The 14,432-nt window shown below is 43.6% G+C and overlaps 3 protein-coding genes and 1 long non-coding RNA gene across 9 annotated transcripts in view; 2 read left to right on the top strand and 2 right to left on the bottom strand.

Annotated features, from left to right (window-relative positions):
- Nucleotides 1-885: 885 nt before the first annotated feature.
- Nucleotides 886-2,233, bottom strand: LOC118505893. Its single transcript, XM_036042347.1, has 2 exons — nt 1,936-2,233; nt 886-1,872 (listed from the first exon to the last, which is right to left on the bottom strand). The coding sequence occupies exons 1-2, from the start codon at nt 2,143-2,145 to the stop codon at nt 1,282-1,284; spliced, it is 801 nt and encodes a 266-aa protein (XP_035898240.1). The 5' UTR covers nt 2,146-2,233; the 3' UTR covers nt 886-1,281.
- Nucleotides 2,234-5,173: 2,940 nt separating this feature from the next.
- LOC118505891 (ATPase WRNIP1-like) lies at nt 5,174-7,279 on the top strand. The gene is made up of 3 exons (XM_036042346.1): nt 5,174-5,301; nt 5,376-6,449; nt 6,513-7,279. Exons 2-3 carry the CDS (start codon nt 5,383-5,385, stop codon nt 7,219-7,221), a joined length of 1,776 nt encoding a protein of 591 aa, XP_035898239.1. The 5' UTR covers nt 5,174-5,301; nt 5,376-5,382; the 3' UTR covers nt 7,222-7,279.
- LOC118505892 lies at nt 7,267-9,535 on the bottom strand. Its single transcript, XR_004905466.1, has 6 exons — nt 9,240-9,535; nt 8,641-8,713; nt 8,321-8,431; nt 8,043-8,110; nt 7,743-7,822; nt 7,267-7,544 (listed from the first exon to the last, which is right to left on the bottom strand). It is a non-coding gene; the product is annotated as an uncharacterized LOC118505892 (long non-coding RNA).
- Nucleotides 9,536-10,034: 499 nt separating this feature from the next.
- The window catches only part of LOC118505890 (sarcolemmal membrane-associated protein-like), a 31,596-nt gene continuing 27,198 nt past the window's right edge, over nt 10,035-14,432 (top strand). Inside the window, exons 1-2 of one of the 6 annotated variants that reach the window (XM_036042341.1) lie at nt 10,035-10,238; nt 12,146-12,765. The gene's annotated coding sequence lies outside the window, so the exon portion shown is untranslated. Of the gene's footprint in view, nt 10,497-12,140; nt 12,766-14,432 lie in introns of all 6 variants that reach the window. The other 5 variants (XM_036042340.1, XM_036042344.1, XM_036042343.1 and 2 more) reach the window with 5 other exon arrangements.

Raw genomic sequence — 14,432 nt, 5'->3', positions numbered from 1 at the left:
ATGATTTTTGGCTTGAAATTAAGCACGTATTAAACGATTTTAATGTGTTTTTTTACGAATTCCTAAGAGTTTCCATCCTTTTAATATTATTAGCCCGTAAATAAACAATCCTAACTAAAATAATGCAGCTAATACTGAAAGTGTAGAAATAATTTATTGAAGATTTGCTCATGGAATTCTCTTGTTGTGTAAACTTTTAAGAATAGCTTATTTTATTTATGATCGTTTGTCCGGCCAATGGTAAACATTCAGGCTTACAAAACGTTTGATTTAAATTTTATAACTAGAAATTGTAAGGAGCATCTTTCATACAGCATTATTACTCTCCTCTGCCGATATTTACTACGAACGCCTGAAAGTATGCATTTTTCCAAAAATATAGAAAAAACCCATCAATGATAATGACAAAGCAACAGTCATCCCACCCCAGTCTAGGGATTGGAAAAAACGCAACGAAAGCAAGATAGAGCAGCACTGGTCCACCTGATCTTCTATTAACCGAGAAAAGGCAGTCCAAAATACGGTCTTTTAGTAAACGGAAGAGAGAATGGCATTTGTATGATAATTTACCTCTAAAGAAGGTTTGAACGGTAAGTGTTTAAAATTTAAAATATTATCAATATTTCAACCAAACAGATAACACCAAAAAAAAGCCTCCAAATGTAAAAAGCTTTCAAACATTCTATCAACAATCTCTCTTAATATGAGCTGTGGATGCTTAATGACAGATAGTGGCCCGCAGCCGTGTGAATGCGAGTTAGGTGGCAATTTTACAACAGTCTAGAATTTCTTAAAACTAACGGCAGTCACAAAGCGATTCATTTTAAAACAAATTGCATACTTGCAGGTGCGTACCTACTGAAAAAAGAGCAAAGGCTCAGAAGATAAGCTTTTAAGCAAACCCCACTTAAAGTCATAAAGTTTTATTCAATTCCAAATGCAACGTTACACTCTTTAGAAAAAGAAATGCATTTACTGGTGTACGTGTGTATGCACTCACGACGCTTCATTGCTGCTGGTTCATGCTTTAGCTAAAGAGCGCCTAGAAGTATGCAATATACAATACAATACCATCTCCTGACGAGTTAATAATCGGCACTACTTCTAAGAATCACTCACGCTAGGACTAAGATAAAAATATTATAAAACGACGTATTATCACTCGCATCAAACGTTCTTCTAAATGGAATTGCATACTTTCAGGCGTAAAATGAAAAAATCTGTCTAAAAACCAATTTAAACAAAAACCTCTTCGAAGCACCAGTATACCATCCCAATAGGTTATAGATTCTGCTTCACCGGCCTAGCACTTTCGGGCACCTCCGTTGGGCACGGTATCTTCAACCACTGTTCACACTTCTTCTTGGACGTTTCGATCTGTTCCCACGGTACTTCGTCCCGCGTCATCCAATCGAACCGCCGATCGTAGTACAGATCGTAGTGCGGACCGGAGGTAGGAAACAGTTCCCGCTCGTTTTCCGACATCGCGTCCAGCATGCGCCACATCCCGGACATGGAATCCGTTTCCAGCCCACAGAACGATTCTTCCGACACGATCGCCCGGACACGGCCTTTCTTGCGCTGCTGCAGCAACTGTTGCTGTTCGCGTCGTTTCTTCTCCTCCTGGTGATGCTGCAGATCGCACTTGCGCAGCATCTCGTCTATGAACGACCGGAACTTGGGACTGAAATCGGTGGCCGTCTGCATATCCGGACAACCGGCACAGGAATCGCTCGGACCCGGTTCCACCTGCACCACATCTTCCGGCTTCCGGAGCCGGTTTGCACCCATCAGCTCATCGTAAGCGTTCCGGAACTCGGGTGTAAATTGATTCATCAGCAGCAACTCATCGGTTTCGTCCACTCCGGGTTTCTGGGAAAGGTAAACACACGGTTAAGCACTTCCGAGTTCAGTGTGCATAGAGCAACAACGAACCTTTTTCCGCTGATCCAACAGTATGTACGATTCGTCCAGATCGGAGAACGGGTCGGACAGGGCGCTGCATTCGGACGATTCCTCATCCAGTGGCCGGTTAGTACGCGGAGGCATCTCCGACGCGGACAGCGGACGCAATATTTGGAAGATGTTTTCCGCAAACTGTTGGCGTACATCCGGATCTTCGCTCGTGATCGGATAATCGTCCATTCCGGTGCACTGGAACCGTACGTTTGCCGATGTGCCGGTGTGCCGATGCTAACTGGACCCAGTTTTGTGCCAGCCAGCCTTCGGGGGGTGCACCGGCATGTTGTTGGATCGATAGGCATCGTTGACCCCGCAAACGGAACGAAGGGATAGCTGTGCCGAATTCCTGAAGCATCGCAAAATGATAAACTTGACATTCCCCTTGCACTACATTTCAGCACGCGTTGTGCACGCGCCCCGTTGGCCATTTTGCTCGTGCCAATCGTGCCCTAGGTGCTCGTTTATTGCCAATCAAACAAAGAATCACCGGCAAAGTGGACTACCGTATAGGGTTACGGTTGTGTTGCGCTGAAAGGCGATGAGTAGATAGTTTTTCCTTCTCCAGCTGGTAGGTTTCGGGTGCCGTTTGGGGTTGTACGGACGAGTGACAACCTACGACAACACGATATCCCACTCCACGCGTACGCTTTTGGTGTGGGAAACCGTTGGCGCGGTACGGTATCATTTTCTTTCCTCATTATTGAGTCGTTGACACGCGAAACGAGCGATTCTGGAGGAGAAAGGAGGTTTCCTTTCTGTTTGGTTGTATTTCATGAGTAAACGAACCACTGCCTAGATGAACTGTTGTGATCACCAGTTTACTAAATATACGTGTAGTTTTATAACCTCTCTCTCTCTCTCTTCTGGCTCACTAGACTTAATGACACGACGTAGTTGTATAGTTAGTCCTCACTACGGTGAAACGGTTTGGATGGAATTTGAATCCCAGTCCTGCAGTATGAAGTCCGACGTGGTTGTCACCTCTACCTCCAGACCGCTCCCAGTTTTAAAACTTAATCTAATTTTATTAGGATAATGGACAAAGACAAAATCTACGTGTTGTACGATTATCTCACCACCGTGCAGCGAATTAGCCACCAGGCTCTGGTGGGTTGGTCATGCCATGAGAATGAGACCGGACGACCCAGCTCGTTAAGTCCTTTTAACGGGTCCTTTTTTCTGTCCACGTGAACAGAAGAGGCGTGGTAGGCCCAAACTGGGATGGAGTGATGGCGTTGATGCGTCCGCCAGAACGGCCGGGATTCCATGAGCTTTGGGTAGAAAACATAAACTTGCAGAAACGTTTGATGTGCTTTCTGATAGCTTTTAGAATTGTATTGTGCACCGTACCCAACAATAAAATCAATCCAATGAGATAGAAGTAATGAAATAGAACGCTTACGCTGGTTAAAAGCTTTCGTAATAACACTCCATCTAAGGTTGAATCTGATAGGGTGTATGAAATGCCTGAAATTCAAATTAAGCAAAACAACTTCAAATGCTAAAAACGAATACGGTAAAAATTTGTTCTAATAGCTGAACATTTTGAAGGATGTTGAATTGTTTTAAAGAGCAAAATCAATGCACTCCACAGAACGTAACACTTGTTGCTCTTATAACGCCACTCTAAAATGCATCATGAGAAAATATCAGGTACTAGAATGAAAAATATCAGGACATTGCCAGGAACAGCCTAGCGTTCTATAATTGCAAATTTTACCTAGGCGGAGATCGCTGGTTCGATATACCTTTTATTTTTCATTAATATCTTTTATTAGAGCTTCTGACCAGCTTTTAAACAGCATCAAAGCATCGTACTGAAAACTGTGCCCCTGTGGTTTGTATAGAGAACTGGAGTCTTAACTAAAATAAACATCAACCTTTTTTCACTTTTTTCTGTATTTGCATGATGCGCATAGCAATTGTATGAACTAGAACTGTAATTAGAGTTCGCCAAATGCATAACCCAAATAGCCAAAAATAATGAAATCGAACTATCGTGCTGCTCGCAGGCTGCTTAAAGAAAAAATGTACCACCGCCTAACTTTGAGGCAAGTTAAAAAGAACGTGGAACTTGATGGAACTATGAAGCTTTTCTCCTTGCACTCGGAACTCGATGGAACTATCAGGCTTATTTATAAACCATGCATAATGTTCATCCGAACTATACGGCTTATTAAGAAGCATGCGGTACTTCATGGAACTTTATGCCCATTGAAGAGTGAAAGATGGCCCTTCACGTTGTTTGTTTACAGGATTATCTCAATAGGACATTGCTATCTGCCATGCGTCGTCAGAAAAACATTGTGTGGAAAGATGTGTTGAAAGTGTGTAAAAAAATCGGGAAAATTTTATGTAAAGCGCACTTAAATTAGGCGTGAAATATTTGAGAACGAAGACGACTGCGAGATAATCGATATTCCAAGCGATATATTCGACAATTCTAGTTTGGAAGATGATCAGCAGATTCAAAATCCCGAAACAGATGCCTTGCATGAAAATGAATAGCACATAAAAACATTCTTTAGCAGCTCGATTTACGAAAGCTGCTTAAGGCCCGGTTAAGAGTACGAGGAACTATGACGCTGCTTCTTCTTCCTTGGCACTACAACCTCGAAAGGTCTCGGCCTGCCATTTCTGGCTTTCTGTGACTTGATTTTACCCGTAAGCAAAGTAGACAGCCTTACGTACGGGGAAGGAGGCGGTCTGGATTGGATTTGAACCCCGGTCCTGCCGTTTGAAGACAGGCGCCGTTATCGCCTCGGCCACCGGAGCGCACCATGATGCTGCTTATCTGAAATTGTGGCTGCTTAAGATAAATCATCTATTTTTGGGAACAAGTTACAGACAACTTAAAATCTGGTCATTACCATTAAGGTGGTATGTCTTTCTTAAACAGCAACCAAGGAATTCCATAATGCTCTTAACAAGTACCGTAGAGTGCATCGAGCACTGTACAGCTTCTACTAACGAGCTACACAGTTCAACTGAATAGCGTGCATGAATACAGAATCTTCAATGTTCTATCAAATACTGCTGTATTCACTTATATCTTCAAAGATAATTAGTGACTCAATTTTTACTTCAGTTCAGAGTTTTATTTCAGGTTATTTGTGTTTCGTGTGTGTTGTGTATTTGCATCGCTCCTGGGCAGCCTGCACGTCCCACGTTCGTTTTGTTACTTGGGTTTGTTGCTTGGGAGCGGCCCAACTGACATTTCGTTGCAAAGCCAAAATTTGCGCATTGTTTGTGTTTCCGCGAAACATGACAAACTGCGTTCTTTCCTGCTTGCCGCCGATTTTTTTCAAAATAGAAGCAATTGGTGGTGTAGAGCTTGTGGTATGCGTTTCTTTCCTTTGCCTTATAAAAAAAAAAGGTTTGTGAAATAATGTCGTTCTGTTTACACGTTGTAGATGCAAAATGGCACACGTTCTGCATGAGCTCGACGATGCACAACCCTCGACCAGCATTCCCAAAACGGTTTGCCCGGTGTGCGATAAATGGATCCCGAAGGCCGAGATCGAACAGCACGTAGATGATTGTCTTAACCAGAGTGAACACGCCGATGAACAACCGACATCCAGCACCGTAAATGACGGCACCACAAGTTCCAAAACACCGACCGCCGAAACAACACGCACGCGGCAACCTGTTGACGGGAAAGCGAGACGCAACTTTAGCATTTTTGAACGCAGCCCAAAGCCAGCTAAGCGGGCACGCAACGACGATGCATCACCCCACCCACCTAACCACACAGTATCGAGCGCCGTAATAGACATACATTCCGACGGTGAAGAAGAGCAAACGGCTGCAGAGCAGCAAAGCACGAAGAAGTCGAGAACCGCTCCGACGCAGACAAAAGCACCACCCCAAAGCAAACAACCGTTACCACCACTCGCCGAGCTGATGCGCCCAACGGAAATCGAACACTACGTCGGGCAGGATCAAATAATCGGCCGGAACACAATCCTTCGCAAACTGCTCGATAGCGGCACCATACCGAGCCTGATACTGTGGGGCCCGCCGGGCTGTGGTAAAACGACACTGGCGAACATTATTGCCGGTCGCTGCAAGCGCGATACAGCCACGTTACGGTTTGTGAAGCTTTCCGCCACGATGGCGGGCGTGGCAGAGGTGAAGGAGGTGGTAAAGGCCGCCAAAGCCGATCTCAAGTACAACCGGCGTACGATGCTGTTTATGGACGAGATACATCGGTTTAACAAACTGCAGCAGGACATCTTTCTGCCGCACGTAGAATCCGGCACGATCACGCTGATCGGTGCGACGACGGAAAATCCATCGTTCAGCCTTAACTCGGCCCTGCTCAGCCGGTGCCGGGTGATCGTGCTGGAGAAGCATACGGTGGACAGCATGATGCAGATACTGACCCGTGCGCTGCCCGAGTACGAAACCGTCATGGTACCGGAGTGCGTGAACAATAATGTGGATAAGGTGCCCGACTTTAGCAAGCTGCCGTTCATCCCACGGTAAGAAGGTTTGGAAGGGTCGGGGGGTATGGTTGGCAATAATGCTTGTGAAACGCTTTTCAGCACGATAATCCACGAGGAAACGGTACGCTGGCTCGCGGAAACCTGCGACGGAGATGCCCGTATCGGACTGAACAGTTTGCAGCTAGCTCTGTCCGGTGGTGCTGCCGAACCGTTGAACGGCAGTAACGCTTACGATCCACCGAAAACCGTCACGCTGCAGGACGTCCGCGAGGGTATAAAGAAATCGCACCTACTGTACGATCGTAAAGGCGACCAACACTACGACATCGTATCCGCCCTGCACAAATCCATCCGCGCTTCGGACGATAATGCGGCCCTGTACTGGGCGACGCGTATGATCGCGTCCGGCGAAGATCCACGCTACATCTGCCGCCGGATGATACGCATGGCGAGCGAGGACATCGGTCTGGCGGACACGAATGCGCTGCAGGTAGCGACCGCAACGCTGACCGCCGTGCAGTCGGTCGGTCTGCCGGAAGCGGACTGCATCATTGCGCACTGTGCCGTCTACCTGGCCCGCGCACCGAAAAGCCGCCAACTGTACGATGCGTACCGCCGCTGCCGGGTGTCGATCGACGAATGGCGGCGAGGGCCGATGCCGCCCGTGCCGCTCCATCTGCGCAATGCACCGACGAAGCTGATGAAGGATCTGCAGTACGGTGCGGGTTACAACTTGCTGCACAAGGATCAGTCCGGCTTGAGCTACATGCCGGAAGGATTGGAGGATGAGAACTACTTTTCGGAATAGGAAGAAGAGCGGCAGTGGCATTGAAGAATGAGTAAATAAACCGAGTTTTCCTTCTTAATCGACGCCTTTTTATTCAAGTAACAGGATTCCGATATGAGTTCAAGGTACGACATCAACGATGTCACTCAGCCGCCTTTCCGCTAGCCAGGTAGGACGACTGACAACAACCAATCACATCCCAATCTGTTGCATTCCTCCGTACGGGTAAAATCAAGTCAAGGAAGCCGGGAATAGGAAAACAGACCCCCGAGGTTGCTGTCTACTGTCCAGGAAGAAGGTTCCGCCTTTTCCCCCTCATTGCCTTTTGGGAATGTCCCCCCGTCCTAGTGAGGAGCAAATAAAATAAAGTGAAAATCATCAGACTTGATCTCTCAGAGAAGTGATGTTTGTTGAATAGAAACAACATTTCAGGTTGGAGACAATCTGAACCCATGCTATCATTATATCTCAACAAAATTATACTATTATTTCATCAAATTCCATATGGAAGTACTTTCGTTCAAGCTGACTCTGATAGTTACCTTGCAGGGTGTCACCAAGCCAATCCCCTCGCATGTTTAACCGGAAACTGAGGATGACAGGAGAGTTTTCCAAACACCAACTGCAATAAAAACAGATATAAACAAAAATATAATTTACAATCGGTGTTATGGATTTTTGTATTTGAGTAGAGGAACTGGAGCGTATCAGTGTTAAGCATAGTTTGTAGAATCAACGGAATTCATATAATAAGAGAAGGAAGATTTTTTGTTCATCATTTCATGCGTTGCTAGGTTACATGCCCGCATGTATTAATGGGACATTACTGGAATGACACTCACCGTTGAAGACTATTCGTATCAATCGGGATGTCAACACTGGTTTGTTGGAAGATTCGATCAACAGGTGCCTGGTAAAGATAAATAGAAAGCAATTGGTTAGCGAGAATTATCGATAAAAAAATGCTTCAAAAAGCATTAACTTTCATCTTATTTTCGTCAGAGTGGTGCATGACAAATATGAATCATAAGTGGTTCATTTAATAGGTTTGGTCATAATCATCATTTGAAAAAAAAAAAAACATTCGCATTCAATCAATTTTAATGCAGGACATACTTACACAATCGAAGCAGCAGTAGATCAACGGGAAACTCGTTAGGGACGATTAGGAAGAATCTCTCTTTCCATCCAGTCATCTACCTTTTTTACCCAAGCCATGAGGGAAAGCAACCTTAAATGAGAAATAAGATTTTATTTACTAAAGTTCCAACGTTCGGGACAAGTATTAATCGCACTTTATGGGATATATGTTCAGTTAGTAGTGCATGTTATCGATAAATATCATTATAACATCAAATGAAATTAAGGATTTTTTTCATCATTAAAAACACTCTCTCTGGTACAATTTTACTCTTGATAAATATATTCATTCAATCTTACCTTTTGTAGGAGGACGGTTCAAGTTATGTCGAGTCGGGACATTGTGGAATGAGGGCCAACGGTTTCCATTCATCTGCAAAAATTAAAAGAAGCAATTGGTGTTAGCGTATTATCGAGAACGTTTGCTATTCGTAATTAAGTCAGAGTGGTGCATGACAATTTCGAATCATGAGAGCTTCATTTAATGGGTTTGGTGGTCATAATCATCATTTAAGACATGGTAAGTTGATTCAGTCTTAGCAGCGCGTTTGCAATCGCTTGTGACATGAGGCGGCTCACTGGGTGCCGAGAGCGAGAGAACAAGATTTGTTCCGCTAGCGAGGTCCATAACTCCTCTTTGCTAATTGGTTAGCAAAATTCACCATATGCATCTCCTCAGATAAGCTAGAAGGAGTGAAGAAGAGTGGGACTATGGCAAAATTCGAAGCAGCGCTGAAAACGCATGGTTAGGGAAACATAACCTAACAAACCGTAGCGTTCGTACACGCACTCTTATTATGGAAATTTCGACATTTTCGGTCATCCCATATCGGAATGGTTCGTTCCAAGCTTAACCAGCAGCATTGAATTTGATTTAATCAGCAAATAGGTTAACTTACCCATGATAGCTACATGTGCGGTGGCATACCACGCGACTCAGCCACGACCAAGACGACGATTGCCGCCAATATCGGAATTTCAACGCATGATTTCAGTAAATTTATACACACTCAGAACGTACTGGTCAATCCGGATTAATACTTATGTAAACTACACAAACATATATTAATTTGTTCATCGCTGTAAGGACAACTTTTCTTTGATTTACGACAAATTCAACCTTCCACTTCGAGCGCACGTTCAGAAAGAATTTACCTAAATCGTTGACAACCCTTCCAAACCGCTGCGGGAAACGAATCCGAAGCCGAAAAGGTGCCGAAGATAGCCGAGCATCTGTCAACGGTTTCGAAATCGAAAATGAACTCTGCGCAGCTCTCGAAATAGCGGAAAGATATTCAAAAATGCAATGAAATGTAAAAATGTACATTTAATACAACGGATAGTTAAAAACAAATTATTTTACTGTTTTTTTACACCCATTCGTGGCAGCGGTACACTGCTCATGTTCTATAAAGAGTACTAAAACATTATTTTAGCACACAAATCTATGTTCTAAAACATTATTCGAACGTGTCAAACGCGTTTACAGCACCAAGTTCCGTACTCCCACATTACTTTTTCCATCAAGCATTTACGGGTTTTAATAACTTTCTAGCGTTTTTATTTGTTGTTAAAAATTTGGAAAATATTCCTATTGGTCTTGTGCCACTAGCCTTGTTGCTTGCACAATTTCTCCCACAAAGGTTAATGATGCGATTGCGTTATTCACGTTGACCTAAGCACCCACCCACTGTACTGCGAGACGACGAAGAAGAAAACTGCTTTTTGTTGTTTTCCACTGAATTCACTCGCGACTGTTCGCATTTTTGGAAAACGCAGGCTCACTGGTCGATTCTCCCCCTCGGGTGCTACCGTGCGTGCACAAGATATTCGTGAAGTAGAACCGTGAAGCCCAGACCCGGAGAGGCACCGGGAATCGTTCACGCTCACTGGTAAAGGTGAAAGCAAAATCCGCACGAAACCGTTCTGTTCGGTCAGGAAAAGGAAAGGGCGAGATACGTGCGGGTGCGTGTGTGAGAACAAAACTTCCCTGTTTTGTAGCTCCACCGATCGAAGCAGCCAGTTGTGAACGAGAGGGTCCGAGTGTGCGTTTTTATTTGGTGTTCGCCGTTCCTTTTGCCTGGTGGTTAAGAAAAAGTAGGGCTCGAACACGTTCCCACAGGGCCGAAACTCGCACCTCCGTTTTCCGTGTACAGGTATCCCTTCACTCCTTTTCTTGTGCGGGCGTGTACATGTGTGTGTGTGCTTATATTTAAAGTATTTTTGTGCGTGAAAATTTAGCTCCCACTTTCGCTACCACCGGACGTAGCAGAAGAACGTCTCCAATCTGAAAGGAACCGCACAGGAAATTGGTCAGTGTGTGTCGGAACAGGGATCATTCGGTACAAAAAAACCCCGTTACCAAACACATACACACACACACACAGACATACCCATCACTAGGGGACAACCCCCTACCCATCAGTAGGAGTAATGCGAGGTGGGGCGAGGTCTTCTCCGTGAGGAAGAATGTTTTTTTTTCTCCCGTCGCTCCACTCTACTACCAAAAACCATTACGTGTGTGTGTGTGTGTGTCTGTGTGTCAGTGCGCGCGCGCCCCCTTTGTGTGTGTGTTCGGTTTAGTGTCGCATATCGGAACCGGAAAAAGGAAACGTTGGACACACAGGTGTAGATGGGGTAGAATGTAGCAACGGGAAGAAACGGGAGGATTTGGCAGAGACGGCACATAATGCACGGCGCACCAAAGTGTGTTAAAGCAAAAAAAAAAAAGAAAAAAAAGGTGCATCTTTGTATTTATTCCGCTGCAAAAGTACGCGGCGAATGCAGAATTTCCGTTCTCCTGTAGTCGCTGCACTCACGGAGGCGAACATTACACCGTAGGCTGTAGAAAACAAGAGCCTCCAGAGCTTGCTTAGAGTCGCAAAACTGAGTTTGGATGTATCAATGCGTTGATAGCATTAATTCTACGTTCCTACTTATTTACGTAGGATAACATAACGAACAATTTATCGTACGGTACTATAAGGAGATTTAGAGTTAGTATTTTTGTTGGAGATATAGCTAGAACACATGAGGCAAATCATTAGAAAAGGACTATAGTAGCGGTGCTAAATCGTACATCGTTTCTTATTTTGTTGCTGGTTTCTTTATGGTCAACTTAACGCCCAATTGTAATACGATTACATAATATGGTTTACACGATTTAAATTAATCAAGGAAATGATGATGGCCTTTCAAGCGACACGATGCTTGAAGCTGACCAGCCTCCCATACATGTTACAATTTAAATTAATTTTAATTTAAAAAAAATCAGTTGTAAGGAAATCGTAAAACAGATTCTTAACAGGGACAATTTTTATGCAGCTCTTACTTTGCTTTATTCTTTAGTATTAAAATTTAGATCTTTATTTAAATTTTTTCGCACCAAAAACAATGTCCTAGATTTATTTGAAGGTCGATGTTTTCAGACACCTAGTTATTAGAGCTATAGTTTGTTATTTGAGTACTATATTTTAATATAAATCAACACCATACTAAAGGATTCAAATCTTGCAACGACCGGTTCAGCTTCGATTGCTTGGCTGTCAGTCCTGGTTTTGAAGGTGATATTTCTACCAAGAAGTTTGTGTTTTCTATTTAAAAACTGTTCAAAATAGCACTCAAAAATTAAATCGATTCCATTGGTTTGTTGATAGCGGAACCATCCGTTCCGTGTGTTCTTTCCCGTTTGAAAGAGATACATCACACTTTCCTTGAAGGATTATTACTCCCACAAGGCTGATTAAACAATCGTCTCTCTTCTTTTCCTCCCCGCAACCCGCTTTTCCCACGGTTGGCAGTGCAGATCTGAGCGTCGAAAAGCCAATCACCGCGCGCGCCATCATCAGCACGTTATGAAGTTCGAAAACAAACAACAGGAAAAAGACGATTTTTAAGCGAAAATCAAAGTGCTCTGCCGCGAACGAAAGCAGTTGTTACCGTGGTTACCGAAGTGCACCGTAAAAAAAAAGTGGAAAAAAGAAAAATCGAAATTTTCCTCTCTACGAAAGTGTTGCTCTCCATGAGTGTGTTCTGTGTGCGATTGTTGGAAAAGTGAAGTAAAAATTCAATCGATTCGAATCCGAAGTATAAAGAGAAGCAATAGAAAATAACAAGTGAAGTGTTTGTGTGTGTCACTGCGGGCATGTGCGACCAATGATAACGACAAGTGTTGAAAATTAACGTCTCAAGGTTTCTTCGCGTGAATAATTTGCACCATCCTAGATCTGCCTCGGGAATGTATCGACGGATCTGGCGATAGATTAGCTGCTGCTGAAGAATTTCAAAAATTGATTTGCCACACCACCGTCCAAAGGATTTCCGGCTTTATTTTTGTTTTTCCCGAACCTTCAACCAAGTTCCGAATTTGTCCCCGCTCGCTTCCCCTACGATCAGCATAACGGCTCTCCGCAGTGATCAGTTCAGGTAGGTGGACAATTTATTCGATATCGATCTGATTTTTAACTAATGAGAAAAATGGTCGTCGTCCTACTTTTGACCATTTTGTTGTATGAATTTAAAATATTCTAATAAAATTTTTGGGGATGAGCAAAGTTTGAGGGTTGCCTACCCTAAAGCCAATTATCTGGATAGCGTCACAAATTCACAAAAATGGGTAGTTATCCTTCGCTACAACCCCTTTGCGGTTTTGGTCAGCTTCGGAGGTCCTTTAATCCGCTCATTATCCCAACTATTCTAGTGAACGTATTGGTTTCATCAATTTTCCTCAATATGGAAAAGCCTACCAAGTATTGGAGCGGCCCGGTGGTAGATGCGGTTTTCACACGGCAGGACCGGAACAAATCCCATCTGGGGCCGTTCCTCCGTAGTGAGGACTGACTATCCAACTATACTTTATCAAAAAGTCTAGTAAACCAGAAATGGCAGGTTTGACCTATAAGAGGTCGTTAGGCCAAGAAAGAAGAAGGAAAGCTTGCTTTGTCTTAGTCGAGGAGCGACCTTAAAAAAAACTTAACGGGATGGGTCATCCGGAAGATCCATTCCCATGGCATGATCTTCCTGTCGCGACTAAGAGGATTTCGTAAATTTTTTGACAGACTCCAGGTTGTCATTGAGACAGGTTTCTCTGAGGGAGACTGTAGTTTCGTCAGGCTGCGGTTCGAGCTATTCGCATTTCATTCCAGCTAGGTGAAGCTTTAGACGACTTCAAAGAGCCTTCAGTTAAACAGAAGAGCTACAAACAATGATGTCACCGTCGTATGCCAGGATCATAATAAATCTGTAGTCTAAATTCTCCGAATGTCTGATAGCTCTTTCTAGCTTAAGATCTATGAGTAGACAGCTCATCCTATCATCCTTGCACAGGGCTTGGTGTTAGCAGGGTTCGGAGAGCTACAAGATCGCGTATGAAATTCCCATTCGAACCTTCTTTCATATGCAAGACTACTGAGAGAGCTTTCAAATATCGCTTCAACGACTGGAAATGGTCTATCTTGTAATGTTTTAGAATACTGTAGGCTGTAACGATCTTAAGATTTTTAAACGCTTTCTTTTCTATGGTCTGTATGGTTTTGGTTAACCTGTGATATATTTAATTGATGTGCACGATTTAAAGTTACGATCGTTACCTATATATCTGGTGTGGTCCCAATATCATCAAGATCAACCAGATGATTGATCTTCTTGTTGACGGTGAGATGTGTCATTCGCTTCACATATGTAGGTCAATTTGCAAATACAAAAAAGGCATCACCAAATAAATGATAACTGCAAATATTTGCTCGCTTTGTAAAGCCAACCACCACCGTAATCAAGCTTCGACTAGGTTATAATTGGGTGTGTTCGGAAAAAAAGATTCAATTAACCAACCAACACAACCAACCTTGGACTTCCCTCCCATGTGTATGACAAATAATTCATCAAACCCAAAATCCCGCCCCTCCGTTGTCGTATTTGCATCGAAACACTGTTTGTGTTGTGTTTTGCAACGGAGCATCCAACCATGTGCATTTCAACAAGGCTTACCTTCAAGGCTGGCACGTTCTTATCAGTTAGCGATTGATTATTCGAGTGGTTTCAACAAAAAATTACATTAAAAAACATATCTGCCAAAGGGAGGAGGATCGATTAAT

Source organism: Anopheles stephensi, chromosome 2, assembly GCF_013141755.1.
Source record: "Anopheles stephensi strain Indian chromosome 2, UCI_ANSTEP_V1.0, whole genome shotgun sequence".
NCBI classification, from domain to species: domain Eukaryota; kingdom Metazoa; phylum Arthropoda; class Insecta; order Diptera; family Culicidae; genus Anopheles; species Anopheles stephensi.
Note: the sequence above shows the minus strand (reverse complement) of the source record. Positions and strands in the feature narration are given on the sequence as shown.